The sequence below is a fragment of the Pelodiscus sinensis genome, chromosome 9 (genome assembly GCF_049634645.1).
Source record: "Pelodiscus sinensis isolate JC-2024 chromosome 9, ASM4963464v1, whole genome shotgun sequence".
Classification (NCBI taxonomy): Eukaryota; Metazoa; Chordata; order Testudines; family Trionychidae; genus Pelodiscus; species Pelodiscus sinensis.
The window spans coordinates 8,839,862-8,858,878 of NC_134719.1; the positions used below are offsets into that span (position 1 = coordinate 8,839,862).

The following is a 19,017-nucleotide window of genomic DNA, read 5'->3' on the forward strand; positions in this document are numbered from 1 at the left end:
TTGTGCATGCATGTTTCTAAATGGAGCACTCATATTGACTTCTTTAAACATGAGCTGTCACGTTGATGATGTGATCTTTGGGCATGTGAGTAGGGGCGTTTCCAAAAGAAGTAGTGAGGTGGTGTTATCTTGTTAAGTGAAAACATTTCTGAAACATTATTTCCAGTACTGGTGTCAGTACTTCAAAATTAAGTTAACCAAGTTGGAAAGTGCTCAGGAGCTAAAAAATGTGAGGTCTGGAAAACCTGATTTACAGTGAGATTAAAGAACCTTTATGTATTTAGTAAAACAAAGAGAAAGTTAATAAATGACTTGATCATTATCTAAATATGTACATAGGGAATATATGTATTCGTAAATGGATTTTGAAAAGATATGTGCTAATGGTTAGGAGTTGAAGTTGCATAAATTCAGACAAAAATAAGGTGCACATTTTTTCAGTGAAGGGCTAGGCACTGGAATAATTGAGAGGTTGTCTTTTTTTTTTTTTTTTTAAGAGCTGATCCAATTCAACCAACTAAGTAGTGGGCTTGCTGCAGGAGTTACTTGGTGAAATTCTTTAGCTGGTTATCCAGGAGATCAGATTACATGATTGTTTCCTTTTGTCTTAAATCTGTTTCTCATCAGAGGACAGGGAGGAGAGATTTGTATTCATAGTCTATTTTAAAATTATAACAAACTTCAGTACTGTGGACAACTGGGTGTGATGGAAACTATTCTTACTCTGTGAACCAGGTTTTCTTATAACTGTCCAATCATGTCTAATCATGTATATTAGATTATTTAAACAATACTCAAATTACTATACATAAAATGTAGCCTTTTATTCTTTTTTTGACTGACTTTTGAAAATTTGTACTCCAAGTCTTTGTTTACAATAGGAAACAGCTATAGATCATTTAACAGGTGCAAAACTTGGGCGCTTCCTGATCAAATTTTTCAACAGGGGATTAAAACTATTTTGACTGCTTGGGTTGGTTCTGAACCATAACACTATTGGGAGATCTAACGGATTTTCTTTAACAATTCTCAGTGTGCCCGGATTACATTAGTAGCAACTCCTCCCCCTCACCTCTTTTTTAAAGGAGCATTAATCAGATAACCATGAACTCTTCAGCTGGCACTGCCCACTTCAGCCCCCTATAACACAAGTGCACATGCATGCCCGCACTGTGAGCTGGGCCTCAGGAGGGGAACAGTCACCTCTACATTCAGTCTTTTTTTTCTCTTTGTACTGCAGATATGCCAAAAATTAATTGGGGGTATATTTGCCATTTGAAGCATCATTGAGAGAGACATTCTGAAACATAATGTAGTGGTAATCAATACACACAAACATGCACACCCTAGCACAATACTATCATCATGCTGAAGTAAAACTTTCAAGCAGAGTGCAGAGTCTGTACAATTATGACTTTCTTGTACTGTATAATTTCTTTTAGACCATGGAATTCCTCACACTCTGATGACTTAAGTAACTGAATAATTACTCTAGTTTTTTTTCTAGCCATGATGTGATGTGCAACCTCCACTGTGGCCCATGAATTCAGTTTTTTATTGTTAGCAAAAAATATGGCCATAATGGCTTCTCAGTCCTTTGCTGTTTAAGTAGCAAAATTCCAGACATCATATGACAGAAGAGCACAGAATATGGGGCCCTCAAACTGCTGAACAGGTGATAGGATTTTAAAAAAAATATATGTTCTCTTCTGTCCTCTTCTTTGACTGCAGATCAACCAGGCTTTTTTCCTCCTCTGATCTTGCCTCCATTAGAAAGGATTTGCCAGCAAATGAGTTCTTTTGCCATATAGTTCAAAGTTCCTCAAACAAAATAAGCTGCACCATCAAAAGGACACTGTTTTGTCCATATACGTCGACACGAGCTTTAGCCAGGATATCCTAGTGGTTAGGTATGTGATTCCCGACCACATGCTAGCAAAATTTAGACCTGGGAGAAAAGCAGTGGAAGTAATACATTTGATGTACACGCATCAGAGATATTCTAGGGAGAAGAGTGCTTTGCTGACCTAAAGGGAAGGAATATGGCAACAGGGTAGAAAGAAGGGTGGGAAGTGGGGTTAGGAAGGTTTAGTTTCAGTTTTTAACAGGTGAAAAAAGTGTAAGCAGTTTCACCATCATTTTGTGTGACTTTCCTTTATTTCCACTTAAAACTTGAACAAGGAAAAAACTCTGAATAGCAGGAATAACTTAAGTTCTGTCTGTTAATTCAGTAATAGCCAGACGTTGGACTAATTTAATAAAGATTTTGATTCAGCCCCAAAGGTAGCTTTTACCAAGTTGATATTGTCATTTTCAGAATATTTAAATTGTGTGTATGTTTTTAATGCATTCCCATGGATTATCTAGTACAGAATAATGAGGATCTTTTTGAGTGATGTTTCCATAAATAGATTAAAGACATGGATAAGCATGCACATCATGTGCTGGAGCCAGAAAGTTTTCTTAATAGTGTCTGTTGACCTGCCTGTGTATCTCCTCGTGCTGATGGTATCATAGGCCATGTGTATAGATGTGTCCCCACTTCCCTCTTCTTTACAGCTGCACAGCTGGAGTTAGAATCCCTGGGTTTTTTAATGCTCTTAGAGCATATAATAAGAACACTGCTAATTGGCTTGTGCTCCCCCCTTTGCTGCCTCTCTCTGATGCTCTAAGACTGATTATTTTCTCATGTCTGTTTCTCTTGTATGTAGCTGTTCTTAGTGATATGTAGCTGTAGTTACTAATTGATAGTGTAAATTTTTTTGCCCCTTTGTGGGACCCTCTCCCACAGGAACTCTGAGTTCCTGGCTTTAAAAACTGCTTCTTCCCTGTGCTCACTTTTGGTGAGCATGGAGCACCAGCCATGCCTGTACTGCCTATGTGGGGTCTACATTGCTATCCACTGCACTATCTGCAAGTCATTCCTGCTTTGAACATGGGAGGCTCAAGAACTTTGCTTCTGGAAATTCTTGATGGAGGAAGCAATTCATGCATGGGTGTATTTGAATCTGGAACCAGTGGTATACTGCCTTGCACTCATGGCCACTCCTCTGAGCACTTCCTAGGCACCAGATCTGATGGTACTGAATTCACTGGCAAACTCCCCATGAGGGATTAGTCAATAAGGGGGGCTTTTGCTATTCCGCTTTGCCCCTCCCTTTGAAATGTAAAATAGCCTCCTGCGGCTCCTGTGTATTTTAAAGGGAGAGACACAGTATTCCTTCTGCCTCTCTCCCTCTGAAATGTATAGGAGCTACCTGTGGCTTTTCTATATTTCAAAGAGAGAGAGGGGCAGCCTAACCTGCACCAGCAGGGAGCAAAGCAGTCCCTACTGGCAAGGGATTTCCTTTATGCCTCATCCTTTGAAATGTGCAAGAGCCGCAGGCGGCAGCAGTGGGACCAGCGTGAGCGGGACTGTTTTAGTCCCTGCTTGCACCATTTACCTGCTGCCCCCCGCGGAGACAGTGCTGGGAGGGGAAACCAACTTTAAGCTGGCTCCCCCCAGCATTGGCTCGTGCTCCCCCTTTTGCTGCCTGTCTCTGATAGAGGTGGCAAGGGGGAAGGAAGTGACTAGTTGAGCAGTTGACTAGTCGCTTACATCCCTAGCCCAGGCTAGTAAATTTTGTGTTCCCCATCTCCATGGGAGAGATGCGGTAGAGGCTTGAGCACCAGTGTGGGCTCCCCAGTGCTGGAGGAGAGAGAGCCCCGAGGCATAGGGATCGGATCCAGGCAAGCCGTGGATCCCTGATCTAGAAGGTCATAGTCATGAAATAGCCTTTTGGCCTTTCAATGAGTCCTGACTTTTCCCACTTTACCTTGTAGTGAGTGTGAAATACTTTTTCTATTGAAACAAAAAACAGGACTATGTAGCACTTTAAAGACTAACAAGATGGTTTATTAGGTGATGAGCTTTCGTGGGCCAGACCCACTTCCGCAAATCAAAACATAGTCCTGTTTTTTGTTTCAGCTACACCAGACTAACACGGCTACATTTCTATCACTTTTTGTATTGAAGTCATTGGGAGTTTTACCACTGACTTCAGTGGAGCCAGATTTTCACCCCAAGAGTTTGACTAAACCAAACACAGGGCTTGATCTTGCTAGATTAAAGAATGCAGGAATTCAGAGTTTTGCCTGAATAAAGAATGCATAATTAGCCCCATTCACTCTGTGGGTGGAATAGACTTCCCCCCTTTGTTAGGGAGACGACATTACTTACAGACAGATCAATCAATTGGTAAGTAGGTCAAAATGAATGAAAACAAAAGTTAAACTTAGAGACCATATGTGCTACAACAATTTGTTTAAAAACTAATTTTATATTTGTTCCTTTTCATATTCATTTGCTGCTGCTTTTTACAGAGCTAATTTTGAGATGGTGGATTTGTACATTGTGTCCTTATGTACTGCTTGTATGACCTAGAAATGCTAACTGCCAGTGTTGTGTAATCTAGAAGACATGTCAAACTTGTTTATATCTTCTTGTTAGAATGCCATTGAGCCTTTGCTAAGCAAAGTAACCCAAAACTTCCACATACATGTTGTTTATAAACACATAGTCCCTCTAGCACTGACAAACAAAACAAAGTACTAGAATACAATGATGAATCTGAAGATCAAACTACTGAATCATTCTGCAGTATTTTGAGAAAAGAACATTGATTGAGTGTCCTTCTGCAAAGGAAATGAGACCCCTTCTTTATCTTCCCTTTTATGATCTATCGAACTTCATCAGAATTTAAAAAAAAAATCTTTTTTTGTATCTCTCCTCTCCCTCATCTGACTCAGCCCTTCTTATGCCCACCTTTCCTGATGCCTGGCTGAATCAGTGCTTCTTATGATGCCTCTCTTGTTGTGGACTGACAAGGACCTGACTACAGGATTTTTTTTCTTGGTTTTTCAGTATTTTCTCTCCCTCTACTTTCTTTTATAAATGTCTGACAAAACTTAGCTTTTTGACAGCAGGTATTCCTAGGGTGAAGCATTGTGGCTTTGAAGTAAAACTTGTGCTTCCTATGTTTTTTCAGATAATAGTTGCATTCATCAGCATAAGGTAATTTTCCATTAAACAGGTTATAGACATTTTATTACGAACTTCAGATATGATTGTACTCAAGTTTCATCTAAACTTTAGTATTTCTTTTGATCTCTGAATCAATAAAATACAGTAACAGACAAGATGTGTTTGGTTATATAATATCTAATGAGATAGGTAAACACAAACACAATTAGTATCTTCTTCCAATGGTCTAAGAATATCAGTTTGCATTTCAAAGCTCTAGTTTAACTAAGATGACTTAATTATTTAAAGGAATGGCCTCTAATTGCCATTTGTGTACTTTGAAAATGCCTTTAAAGGTTGAATTTGGATAATTTAACCTTGCTCAACACCTCTTGGGGGAAAGAGGGATGGAGAGGCCTTAGGGCAGGGGGTTGCCATGGAACAGTACCTATGTGCAATTTAAGTGTGGGATGAAGTGCAGGGGCCTCAAGGAAGGGGATTGGGAGTATGACTGTAAAAGGTTAACCACTAAGCCTCACCCTGCCCAGGCCCCACTGCTGCACCAAAGCTGCCTCCTTGGGAGCAGGACTGGGGATGTCCCTGCTGGCCCTGTTCCCAGGGAGGCTTTGCTGCAGGCAGGGGCGGATATACAGCAGGGCGAATGGGGCGGCCGCCCCAGGCCCCGCGCTTCAGAAAGCCCTGCGCATGCGCCGTGGCGCTGCCGCGCATGCGCATGGCGTCACTGCGCATGCGCCGTGGCAAAGGGGGGGCCCCGCGGAATTCTGCTGCCCGGGGCCCCGCAAAACGGTCATCTGCCCCTGGCTGCAGGCTTGGCAGAGTCTGTAACTCATATAACTGCTATGATTTTTTAGTGGTTATAAAGTTATATTTCTAAGTGGAGTATATGGAGGGGCTTGGGCCTGGCGGTGTGGCTACTGCACTGCCTGGCTGCCAGATCCCTGGGGCTGGAGCCCAGGGGCGCTGTAGCTGCACCGTCTAGGATGTGAGAGTGCTGGCTCGGGCCTGCAGGGGCCACAAGGGGTTTGGGCTCCTGTGGGCTGCCTATCCCCAGCACCTGAGTGGTGGCCCTGCCTCCTGGGGGGAACATTTTAATAACCATGTAACTGCTAAAAATTGTTGTGGTTGCTTGATTACTAAAATAATATCTAACATCCCTGTCAAGAACTCTTCCAAAATAAGAGCTAGGACATCAAATTTGGTGTGCAGATTCCTCTTACCTTACCTATAAGCAAGGTCAGGGTTTAGTTGTGCCAGGAAAATGAGGAGGGATGCAATACTGGGAGTGGCCACTGGGGGCAGTCCACAGTAGCCCAAACCCATATAGGGGAGAACCATAATGCAGAGAGACCAGTGGGGGCAGCCACACTACCAAGACAGTGGCCAGCAGGGCTGGGGCTCTGCCATCTTGACTGCTCCAGACCAAGTAGGTAGTCCCTCTGATCCTACCCCCCTCCCCAAGCAAGAAAGGTCAGGGTTGAGAACCATGGCCTGGCCCCAGCAAGGCTGCGGGAGAAGGGGTGCCCTGGAGCCCTGCCACTCTCCCCCCAGATAGCCTGCAATGAGGGCCATACCATGCCACCTTTACTTCTGTATTACTGCTGGCAGTAGCTGTGCTTTCAGAGCTGAGCTTCTTCCCAGTAGCCATTGTGTTCCTGCTGGGGGTAGTCATTTAGATAATTGATAAGCATGAACTTACCAGGTACCCATTTAAATGGCTACACTCTTACATTCCCATCACTCCTCTCCCCCACACAAATAACCCCCACAGCTCATTTTTGGGTCAGGATCCTGACAATTAAGACCAGGACATTTCAGATTTAAATAATTGAAATCGTGACTCCAGTATTCCGCCTGCCTCCCCCTCCACATGCTGCTGCCTCAGATATAGAGGCAGTAGCATAGGAGGGTAAGCAACTCCGTGGGAGACAATATGTGTGGGTAGCTAACTTGTAAGATGGCTTCTTGTGTATACTGGCCCCCACCTGTCCCAGTCATCCTCTGCACTGCAGCTTCTCAATCAGAGCCAGGGGTGCAGGGGGAGGGCAGATGGCTCTGCTGGATCTGGTGCTTGTGGGGAGCTGCTCCTGCCTGCCCCACACGCTGCTGCCTCAGTGGGAGGCAGTGGGGGGGGGAGGGGGAGTTAGCGCTGCAGGGACCAGCTCCTGATGGGCACCAGCTTCCACCTTCCCCGCTCCCTTGCTGTCTCAGATAAAGAGGCAGCAAGGAGAAGGGGTGTGTTCATGTAGTCATTTGGATTCACTGATAAGCCCAGGCTTATTGGTTAATCATTTAAACAACTATATGCTAACATCCCTAGTTCTTGAACAAATGAATTCAGACATGCCCCAATTTTGGATATATGTTTTTAAATATATAACATTTTAAAATTAATCACATGCTACTGATTTGACAGGCTTAAGTGCATCTTCTGGCCAAGAAATGAGATGTTAGGCAAGAATGTCTTTAGATTTTTAAAATATTTGATCAGAGTAGAAAAACTCTGAAAAAACAGCTGTTAAAACCTGCAATGGTAGTTTTCAAAATCTCCCTATTTAACTTCATATAAATAACATCAAAGATGACATGGTGTATGTTAATCTGAATCTGGAGTGCCTTTTATTAACAGCTAAACTATAAACCTGAAGAACTGATATTTTATTGGAAAGCTTGGTGTATTCTCCATAGCTGGTATAATGCAAAACTGTACTTTAGAGAACAGTAAAAAACAACAAATGGTCTGGTAGCACTTTATAGACTAACAAAACATGTAGATGGTATCATGAGCTTTCACGGGCACAGCCCACTTCTTCAGATAACCTCAGCCAGTGGTACAACTATCCTTAGGGGTACTTGAGAGAAATCTGGGGAGGAGGAGCAGGGAGCGGAGTACATCAACACAACTAAAATTTGGAGAAAACTGAGTTTTTGTTTTAAGTGTTACAGCGCTTTATTATTTTTGTACTTTTGACACCCAAAAATTTCATCGCCCGCCTGGCTACAATTAAATTGTTTAAACAAATGTGTTGCAATAGTAGGAAAAAAATTGTGTATGAAAACTGTAGGTACTGGGGGTACTTACAATTTATTTTTGAGAAAGGGGGTACTTACAATTTCTTTTTTTGGAAAAAGGAGTACTTTATAAAAAAAGAAAGGGGGGGTGAGAAACACTGTTATAGATGATAAAAGCTCAGCATCTGATTTGGCAAAATGGTGTACAGGTTCACCAGTGAAAGCATGTCTACGTGGAAAAACTTGGACTTCTTTAGCTAAAATTGTGATTTTAAACCATCTTAAACTCATGTAAAAAGCTGTCAATTAATCATTTAGCATAAACCAAAGTAAGCCACTCTTAAACTGAAATATGTGCCCACACAATCTTTTGCACTAGTTTTACTAAATATGTTTAGTTTGACACTTTTTTAAAAGTAGTGCAACCGTTTTATGTAGGTAAAGTCTGAGGAAGCTCTGAAAAACTGACTTCCTAATGGGGTTAAAAATGCAAAGGCAATGTATTTTTTTCTCCTCTTTGTTTTGGGTTCTGTTAAGCTGTGTACAAGGAAGAATTATAAACTTTTTTTTTTGCTTTGGGTTGACAGTGTTTAAATAAGTAATGCATGAAAAAGCTTCTAAGGCCCTAATCTCACAATAAGATCAATGTGGGAAGATTCTTGTACCAAAACCAAGTTGCACTGATTTCATTGGCGCTATGTGCAGGTGTAAAGGCCTGTTTACATGTTTCTGATGACAGGATTGGAGTCTTAATGTCTAACTTACCTTTTCTGATATTGCTCAAAAATTGATATCTTAAAAACATTAAACATATATTTTTTAAATTGTCAATTTATGAGCCTAAGTTAAATAAAAATTTAATACATGAATTGGAACTATTTGTGAGGTCCAAACCTGACATCCTTACTGAAATAAACCATTGAGGCTAAAAGGTGTTTTGCCTGAGTAAAGGTTTTGACTTCTGACCAAGAGAAAGTATGATGCCTATTTAGAAATGCTATATGTCTTTTTTTTTTAAGATCTTTAATATTTTTTGCAGCTCGAGATGCTGATGAAAGAGAGAAGTGGATTCATGCTTTAGAGGAAACAATTGTCCGTCATACTCTTCAGCTTCAGGTAAAATTAACTGTTACTCTTGATCCTGCAGTTGTTTTCAGAATAACTAAATTGACTGACACAACTTCTGATATTCCACTATACCTTGTAAAACATTGTGCAACAGTGCCAGTGTGAATTGTAAAGCACTAGTGTGAACCAGGTTACAATGCTGGGAGCTCTCAGTGTTGTTAGGTATTGGGCCTAAGGACTAAGTCCTTGCTAAAAAGCCTTAATCTCAGGGGAGAAGATATTAAGACAACAGTGATTGAGATGTGAGAGAGGGAAGGTGCCATGCAAATAGAAATACAGTCTCTAACTGCAAGTGTTTATAGTCTTAAAAAGATGAGAAAGGTAAGTGGCAAGATAGTGCAACCTGAATAATATATTCAGTTTGTCAAGAGATTTTTTTTCCCTTTCTCATTACCAACTTTAGCCCCCTTATTTTGTTGTCAGACTACTTGGGAGTGTTGTATCATAGGCCTGTTGGCAGGAATTTCCATGGGGGGGGGGTGCTTTTTGTAAATGTGGACTACAGGCTGAAACACCCTCCCCCCATGGTTCCCAGAGTAAGAGTGCTCTGGAGAGAAGAGTAAGGGGGGATCTGATAGAGGTCTATGTAATCATGACAGGTATGAGAAAGTGAATAAGGAGAAGTTATTTACTTGTTCCTATAACATAAGAACTAGGGGTCACCAAATGAAATGAATAGGTGACTGGTTTAAAACAAACGAAAGGAAGGTTTTCTTCATGCACTGCTCAGTCAACCTGTGGAACTCCTTGCCAGAGGATGTTGTGAAGACCAGGACTTGAACAGGGTTCAAAAAAGAACTAGATAAATTTATGGAGGTTAGGTCCATCAATACATATTAGCTAGGCTAGGTAGGAATGGTGTTTCTGAGCCTCTGTTTATCAGAAGCTGGGAATGGGTGATGGAAGGGGTCACTTGATGATTCCCTGTTCTGTTCACTCCCTTTGGGGCATCTGGCATTGGCTATTGTTGGAAGATAGGATACTGGGCTAGATGGACCTTTGGTCTGACCCCCAGTATGGCCGTTCTTATGCTCTAAAGAGAGTGGGGAGTAGGATGAAATTCAGTGGTATAAAGTGCAAAATCATGCACTTATGTTCTATTAACAATAATTTCTGTTACAAACTGGGACCTCATCAGTTGAAGGTGATAGCAGAGAAGAGAAAGCTGGAAGTGTGGGTTGATCACAGGATGGCTGTGAGCCACCAATGTGATGCGGCTGTGAAAAAGACAAATGGGATCCTAGGATGTATCCCATGAGGCATTTCTAACAACCATACAGAATTACTATACTATATAAAATTACTACACAAGGCACTGATGAGACCACACATGAAATACTGTGTACCATTGTAATCACCCATGTTCAAGGAAGATGAATTTAAATAGAAATAGGTGCAGAGAAGTGTTACTAGGATGATCGGGGAATGGAGGATCTATCTAATGAGAAGATCCTATAAAAGTTTGGCTAGTTTAGTATAGCAAAAAATAAGGCCATTACGCTCTGTAAATAAGCTACAGAGGTAAATATCAGGGAGGGTGAAAAGCTATGTATGCTAAAGAATAATGTGTGCACAAGAACAGGCCATGAACAAATTTTAGCTGGAAATTTAGAGTTTCTCACCATCCAAGAGTTGTGAGGCCCAAGAATTTAATTTCAAGAGAGTTGGACAGATTTCTGAATGCAGTGAATGAGTGTGGTGCTTGTGATAGTAGCAGACAAGACTTCCCAGTCCTGGGTCTCAGTTTGTCCTAGCTTGCTAAAAGCTCATGTTTCAGGTTTTCAGAGACCTAGTTGTAGGTGTCAGGAAGGGAATATTCTGCAGGGTGTCATTTTTGTTTGTTGCCAGATCCTGCCCACCCCTGCTTTAGCCTCTGTTTACATAAGGATTTAAAGGTTTGTCACACTGTATTTGCTGACTTGATCTAAGGAACATCTCCTAAAGCTCCTCAAGACAAAGGCAGACATGCAATACTTTATCAAGCACTTCAACTGGACTGGACCAATTAGGCATTTGCTAAAGAAGCTTGTCTTGTTTGTCCAGACTTTCAGGTGGTTTATGTAAATTGGATCAAGGTAACTACCACATCTAACAAAGCTTTACGTCTTAACTGCAGACAAGGCTCCTATAGGTTGTAGCAAACCCTGAGATATCGCTACAGGCTGTTTGTCCATAATTGCTCTAACACGTTTGGGTGGATTTTTTTTTCCAAGACCGACTACCCTTGTTTGTGTTCCATGCACACAAGGTCTCTTCCATTCCCGCTTGCCTCATTTATGGACACCCCCTTATTGAAAAGTTTCTTCTCTGGCCTGTTACACCTCGTTCGGTTTGTGGTCCTTCTTGAGACCTGGGGGTGAGGGAGGAGCGCGGCTAGGGGGTTCCTGTTGGTGCTTGAGCCAACTACAAGTACCGCAGATGTTCGTCCCTCTCCTCCCACTTGTGTTGCCGCAGCTCCCCTCGTAGCGAGGGCAGGGGCGAGAGCAACGTGCCCGGGAAACAGCCGGGGCGGAGCCTCTGTCGCCACCCGCAGGCAAGGGCGAAAGGAGGCCTAGGCCGCGTGCGCTCGGTGCGGGTGGAGGCCAGGCCGGACCCCGGGCAGCCCGCAGGCGGCGCTTCTCGCTGTTACCCCGCTGCTGCGCGGGGAGCGACGGGCCCGGGCTCTGTCGCGGGCCGGTTTGCGCTCGCGGAGCCCAGTCACGTGCCTGAGCTCAGCCGTGTGAGGAGCAGTCGCCGGCGGGATTCAGGGGAGCCGGATGTCACCTCCTGGGCGGGAGGGGCTCTGCCCTGCGCCGGGAGCGCGCCGGGGTCGGGGGAGGGGGGAGAACGGCCAACTCCGCCGCCCCTCCCCCAACCGCCGCTCGCTCGGGGTGGGGGCAGGCGTCTGACCCGCAGCCAATCGGGAGCCGCCTTGCTTCCGAGGTCAACGCCGAGCAGCGTGTGGCGGCGGCCGGGGGCTGCTCCCCACCCCGCGCCCAGCGGGAGGCGGAGCCGCCGGGCGGAGAATGGCCGCTGTGAGTACGGGGGGGCTTTGCCCCCGCCGCGGGGTCTGCAGGTGCGGGGGTCCCCAGCTCCCGCTCCCCTTGTGGCGCAGCTCTCGCCGCCAGTCCCCCGCGCAGCTGGCGGGCGGCGAGTCTGTCAGGTAGGAGGGACCCAGCCCGAGAGCTCACCACAAGGCGCGAGTGCGGCTGGTCCCGCTCGACACGGGAAGAAAACCGGGGCCGAGTGTTTCCTCCGCTCGTAGGAACTCCTGGGAAAATAACTTTCATTTGCGGCTCCAGTTATTGCCGGGTTTCTTTTGCCGCGCTTCGGTATTTAAGGGGGTGTTCTGTGAACGTAAAGGAGATATGTGGTAGCGATTGTTTGTTTTCAAGGAATGCCTTTGCTTTAGGGACTATCTGTGCACTGTTGTCATTTTGCATTTCTTTCAGTTTGGCTTTTAAACAGCATATGAGGGATTATTTGCTGTAGAATTATTTTAGTTGAAATTACAATTAAATGTGGAAAGATTTTTTTTTAATAAAAACATTGTTTTAAAAACTTATTTTTTGCCCTAGTGTCCCTTTATGTCTACTAGACACTTCCTCTTTCTCAATCCAACTTTTAATTTCTTGTCTTAATAAAGCAGAAAACATTTACTTAATTTTTGACTCAGGATTCTTCAAGTTTGCCATGCCAGAAGTGAGCTTTTTGTGCAAAGTGGAAAAAGTCAGTACCTATTATAGAGCTCTGAAAAGTTAACACTAAAAGCTAGGTATGAATGTCTACTAGTGGCACAAACCTTTAAAAGGAAACAAGCATAAGAGGATGAGAGAGACCTGGGGAAGTGTGTTTTAGGGCTTGTCGGTACTTAAAACGCTACAGTGACACAGCAGCATCACTCTAGTGCTTAGGTGTGTAGGTGAGGGGCTTAGCTCCCAGCACTGGGAGCTTGTCTGTGCTGGCAAGTTCCTGAAACTTGCTGTGTGCAGGGGGGTGATTTTTTACTCCCTTGAGCGAGGAAGCTTTAGCTGGCTAACTTGACAGTGCAGACAAGCCCTGAGAGGTTATAACTAGGTTTTGTCTACATGTCAGATTGCTCCGTCTAAATGAGGGCTTTGTTGACATTACCACACTGCTCAGAGGAGTGAATTTTTCATGTAGTTATGCCAAGCTAATGTGCTAGCGTAGACCTGGCCTGATGTTAGTCTTGTCAGTGCAATTTTTTCATCTTCCTTTACACCATGTGTTGGGGATAAAGTATGGGAATAATTTTAGAATATTTTTTCTGTAAAACTTTATGAAAAAATTATACACAAGTTTTATCCTCTCCCTTCTGTAGAATTTTTTTTAAAAGTATTGCTGTTTGTCTGACATATCAGGATAGAATTTGTTTATTCAGTTTGTTCATGGCTCAGTTCTTTCTTAGTTTATGCTGTCTTTTTACCTGTTCAGTGGTCTATAGACTACTCTTATCCCTGGTTATCTGCGCATATGCCAGACTGGTGGAACCGTATAGTTATGTGACTGGGGGACAATCAGCAGTAGCCTAAGGCCACTTTCATGGAAATTTGCAAATTGTTTTCTCTGCCCTGATGCACAACAATACCAGCATAAGACCGGCTCTGACAACTAAGAAACAAATGGCAATAGCGCTGTGGAATCTTGCAATGCCAGACAGCTGCCAGTCAGTTGGGAACCAATCTGGCATGGGGAAATCTACAGCGGGGGCTGCTGTGATCCAAGTAGCTAATATAGTCAATATCTTTCTGCTGGGAAGGGTAGTGGCTTTGGGAAATGTGCAGGTAATAGTGAAGGGCTTTGCTGCGATGGGGTTCCTTAACTGCAGTGGGATGATAGATGGGAATGCATATCCCTAACTTGGCACCCTGACAGCCTAGCCAAAGAGTACGTAAACCTCAAGAAATACTTTACGATGGTGCTGCATGTGCTGAAATGCATCTCAAGGGCCATTTCACTGACATCAACATGGGATGGTTCGGAATGGTGAATGATGCATGCGTCTTTAGGAGTTCCTGCCTCTTCAGAACACTGCAAGTTAGAAATTTCTTCTCAGACCAGAAAATTACCACCAGAGGCATTGAAATGCCAATAGTAATATTTGGCAACACAGCCTACTCTTTGTTCATGCCTCATAAAGCTGTACGCAGTAAGGATATTAGATGTCGTATAATTGAATAGGTGTGTAATCTCATGAAGTCTTAATGGTTACACAACTATTCGATAGTCCTCGGAGATGGACCCAGTAGCTAGTGCACTCTGGCATCACTCCTGGGGAGCCCCCTGCCGCCCTGTATCAGAGGAAGCAGGGTGGGGTGGCAGATGGGAGGAGCTGGTCCTTGAGGGGAGTCAGTTTAAAAACCAGTTCAAAGTTGCTGGCTGCCCAATGTTGCTGCCTCTGAGACAGAGGCAGCAGTGCAGGGTGGCAGCAGCCTCTTTCCGTGGAGGGTCAGAGCTACCCATGAATAGAGGCTGTTCCATGACAGGAGCCCTTGTCTGTGGTGGGCCCAGGCTTGCCACGGACAGAGGCTGCTCTGTGGGATGCAGAGGCAGCAGGGGGGAGGAATGCGTGTAGTCAACAAGATGAACCAATAAGATGAGGCTTTATTGGTTAATTGTGTAGTTGTCTACACATCGGCATCCGTAGTACACAGGTAGCCTGGACCGCAATAAGAAACAGTTCAGCCACAGGCTAAGCAAGTGCAGAATGGTGGTAGAAGGTGCTTCTGGACACTTAAAAGGGAAGGTTTTGCAGTTAATTGTGGTTAGATCTCAGTGAAAGGAACATTCCGATTTTAGTGGCAGCCTGTTGTGTGCTCCATGGTATTTGTGAGGGTAAAGGGGAAGGATACATGGCAGGCTGTAGGGGAGGTTGAGGCACAGCCCCTAGCCAGTAATTATGAGCAGCCAGACACCAGAGCAATAAAGAGAGCACATCAGGGGGCGCTATAAATCAGCGTTTCTCAACCAGTGGTATGAGTACCATTAGGGGTACTCGAGAGGAGTCTGGGGGTATGTCAACACAACTGACATTTGGAGAAAAGTGAATTTTTGTTTTAAGTTTTACAGCATTTCATTATTTATATACTTTTTACACCCAAAAATTTCATTGCCCACGCAATGTTTAAGTTGTTTAAACAAATGTGTTGCAATGGCAGAAAAAAAAGTGTCTGAAAACTGTAGATACTGAATGTACTTATAATTTTTTTTAAAGGGATACTTAATGAAAAAAGGTTGAGAAACACTGCTATAAATCAGAGAGGCTTTGAAAAACAGCTTTGTGAATGGCCATACAGTGATATGACAGTCATGTGTGTTGCTCTTAATGAGGTGCACACTGCATTAAATGTGCTTGCCTGTAAACTCTCTGCCCCCTTTAACAGAAGCAATAAAGTTACTGTTGTTGATAAATTGTTGGGGTTTTTTTTTTGGGGGGGGGAGGACAGGAAACGGGCAATAAAGGAGTTCAGGTTGGGATCTTCAGGAGAGAGAGTAGGGAAGGCGATGTATTAGAGTCCTCTTGTGCAGCAATCAGACAAGTCTGAGAAGGACAGCCTTTTGTTCCAGAGCATATCCTTGGGGGTTGAGTGTGAGGTTGCCCTTGACACACCATGTTCTAGGGCCCCTGGGAAAGGAGACTGTATAACTTGGTGATGAGGGAACATGGGTCAGCATAGGCCGGAGGGGGTACCTGTGCATCTGACTGTCCTTTAAGTCCACCATGCGCATCATCAGCTCTGTCACGTCCATCAAGGTATTCTCCTGTGTCTTCACTTCGTATTCCAAGCTCTCTTGTCCTCATACTTCACTCACATCTCCTGCAGCAGTGTTTGCCTCCACTCACTTAAACGTGCCCTGTCCAAGTGTGCAGATTGCATTTGCTCATTGAACCAAAAATGGATGTGTGGTAGCCTAATAGTTGGAGGAGCCAGATCTGGGTAAGTATGCAGCAGGCGTACTGCTGTTCCTGCTGTAATGAAAAGTGAAGGGCAGGCTTTACAGGAGGTACATTTTGGAATGTAGAATCTAATCTCTAACATAAAGGAAGTCTTGTCCCTAGACAATAGTCATGTCTTATGTACAGGGCCACAGTTACGTTTTTAAGTACCCATTATGCAGCAGGTATGTCAGAGATCTTGGGAGCAGCTTGTCTCAGTTTGGTGACAGGCATGTTAAGGCGGAGGTCAGGTCTCACCCTCTTGCTTCTGCTTCGAATGCATATGTGACAGTGCTTGCAAATAGTAGTTCCTGCAGATAGACAAGTATCTGCATTTGCAGAGGCGGGCCCATGGTACCATGGTGGCAGGGCAGGAACTCACATGATGACCATGTGTTTGTCACCCGTTGTTTGCCAGGAAGGATACAATTTTCTATTCCCACAGGATCCTGCAGGTAGGAGACTAGAGGCAGGGCAGGGGCTCAAACCATGTTTCATTGGGAATGAAAAAACAGAGGTTTACTGTCGGATGTGAAAGACTAGTCTACTATCTGAGAAGCAAAAGCTTATCAGATAATTGATACACTAGTTGACTAGTTGCTCTCCTTCCCCCCCTTGCTTCCTCTATCAGAAAGAAGAAGAGGGGAAGCTTCAGAGTGGCAGTGCTGCGTGGAGCTGGTGTCAGCGGGGGACTGACCCCAGGTTCAACGCGGTACTGCCGCTTTGAAACGCTGGGGAGAGCAAGGACCCAGCGGGGGACTCAGTCAGTCTCCCGCTGGCACAGTGCTCCTTGCATCGCTTTTGCCTTTGAAGTGTAGCAACAGCCCTGGAGATACCAGTTTTCTCCGAAACATGTGGACTGAGAGTGTATGCGCCAGAAACCTGGACTTTTATACTGCAATGTTTTGTGCTGCAATGATACCAGGCCACTTACTGCTGGCTTGTGGAAAGAGGTCCTGCTATGGAGGATGGAATAGGGCAGCCTCCCCAGAAACCTTGTGAGAGGGATGAAAGAATTCCCTTTATGAAAGCTTTATGGCAGTGGTCTTCAACCTTTTTACACTCAAAATCACTTTTTAAATCTCAGAATAAGCGAAGATCTACTGCCCCACCCTTCCCCCAAGACCCCACCCCTTCCTTGAAGCCCCGCCCTCTCTATTCTCCTCCTCTCCATCACTTGCTATCCACAGCCCTTATACACTCTACACTGCCACTTTTTTCCCAATTCTTATGTAGGAAGAGATTTTTCCAACATTTGGCCTGTCTAGACTGGACCAAATTTTAGAAAAAACCCTTCTTTTGGAATCCCCCTTATTCCTCGTGGAATGAGGAATATAGGGGTTACTGAAAGAGCATAAGAACAAATGCATCCCTGGATGCGGAAGAGTTTTTCCAGGATATATCTGGAATCCTGGAAAAACTCCTGCAGTCTAGCCATACCCTCACTGGGTTGAGACAAGATGTGTGGGCTCTGGGGTGGAAATGAGGGATTTGGTTGTGGGAAGGGGTGAGAGGAGCAAGCTCTGGGAGGAAATCTGGATGCAGGAGGAGGAGGTGAAGGGGATGCTGGCTCGGGGAGGGGACTCCATGCTGGGGAGTGTTGGGGTCAGATGGAAGGTTGCAGTACTAAGCAAGCCACAGGCTTGTGGCTGTGAGGATGCAGGAATTTGGGTTGGGGTATGTGAGGGGCTCAGGGCAGAGGGTTTCAGTATATGATAGGCTCAGATCTAGAGTCTGGGGGGTTCAGGAGTGTTATAATGCTGTGGCCAGATGGGGGGTTGGCCCCAATTGGGGTTTTTTTTTTGGCCAGGCTTCATTTTTAAATAAAATACTGTGTTAAACACAAAAAGTTTCTGCATTGTCTTTATTTATGAGAAGGGCAGGGAACCTGTTTTGAGTCAGGGGTCACTGACCCACAGAAAAGTCAGTTAGGGCCGCACAAGGGAGATGCAAAAAAACCCAACCTCCTCTCCAAAAAACCCCAAGGCTCACTAAAGTGGTCCCAACTATGCTGATAGGAGCAGGGGACATGGTACTGGGGAAGGGTGCTAGTGGGTGCTGGGGTGGGAGCAGGGTTCTGCAGTAGGGGACAGAGTGCTGGGGGGAGGGGACAGGGTGCCAGTCGGGAACAGGAGAGAGGGGATGAGGGGAGGGGGACAGGGTTCTGCAGCAGGGGACAAGGTGCGAGGGGGGAGCAGGAGAGAGGGTGCCAGGTGGAGGGGATAGGGTTCTGCAGCAGGGGACAGGGTGCGAGGGGGGAGCAGGAGAGAGGGTGCCAGGTGGAGGGGATAGGGTTCTGCAGCAGGGGACAGGGTGCGAGGGGGGAGCAGGAGAGAGGGTGCCAGGTGGAGGGGATAGGGTTCTGCAACAGGGGACAGGGTGCCAGTGGGGGCAGGAAGCCCCCCTTCCCAGGACTCCGCCCTGCCCCGCAGAGGAGGGAAGCCCCCGCGTGCGCCTTCTCTGGGACCGACTCACCCCTCCTGCGGCACAGAGAAGCCTTGTCCACCACACGCGCACGGGCCCCCTCCGGGCCCAAATTCCCCCTCGCGTGGCGCAGGAAACCCCCCCCCCCCACACCTCCTCCAGGGCTGACGCCCCCTCCCGCGGCACAGGGAAGCCCCCGTGTGCCTCCTCTGGGGACTCCCCCTCCCCCTCCCGGCAAGTTCCCAGCATGCCAAAGAACTTAGGGAGGGGAGGAGACAGCGCACTTCTGGAACACCTGGAAGTGGCGCGAAGCTGCAGGACTTCTGTCCACCCTGTGGGAAACCGGCACTACCTCCATTTTCGCTGGAGGTAGATAGTGGGGCTTCTCGGGGGTGGGGAGGAAATAGGGGGGCTCAAACGCCTCGCGATCGACTGGTTGAGGCCTCGCGATTGACCGGTTGGTGAGCACGGCTTTATGGAGAGGTGTAGGGAGGAT

At 45.4% G+C, this 19,017-nt stretch overlaps 1 protein-coding gene across 3 annotated transcripts in view; it reads left to right on the forward strand.

Moving 5' to 3' along the window:
* The window catches only part of OSBPL9 (oxysterol binding protein like 9), a 133,295-nt gene that overhangs the window by 51,913 nt on the left and 62,365 nt on the right, over nt 1–19,017 (forward strand). For 2 of the 3 annotated variants that reach the window (XM_075935962.1, XM_075935964.1), the window contains exon 4: nt 9,072–9,148. In XM_075935962.1, the coding sequence (XP_075792077.1) occupies nt 9,072–9,148 (77 nt within the window). Of the gene's footprint in view, nt 1–9,071; nt 9,149–11,998; nt 12,175–19,017 lie in introns of those variants that run through there. The other variant, XM_075935965.1, reaches the window with a different exon arrangement.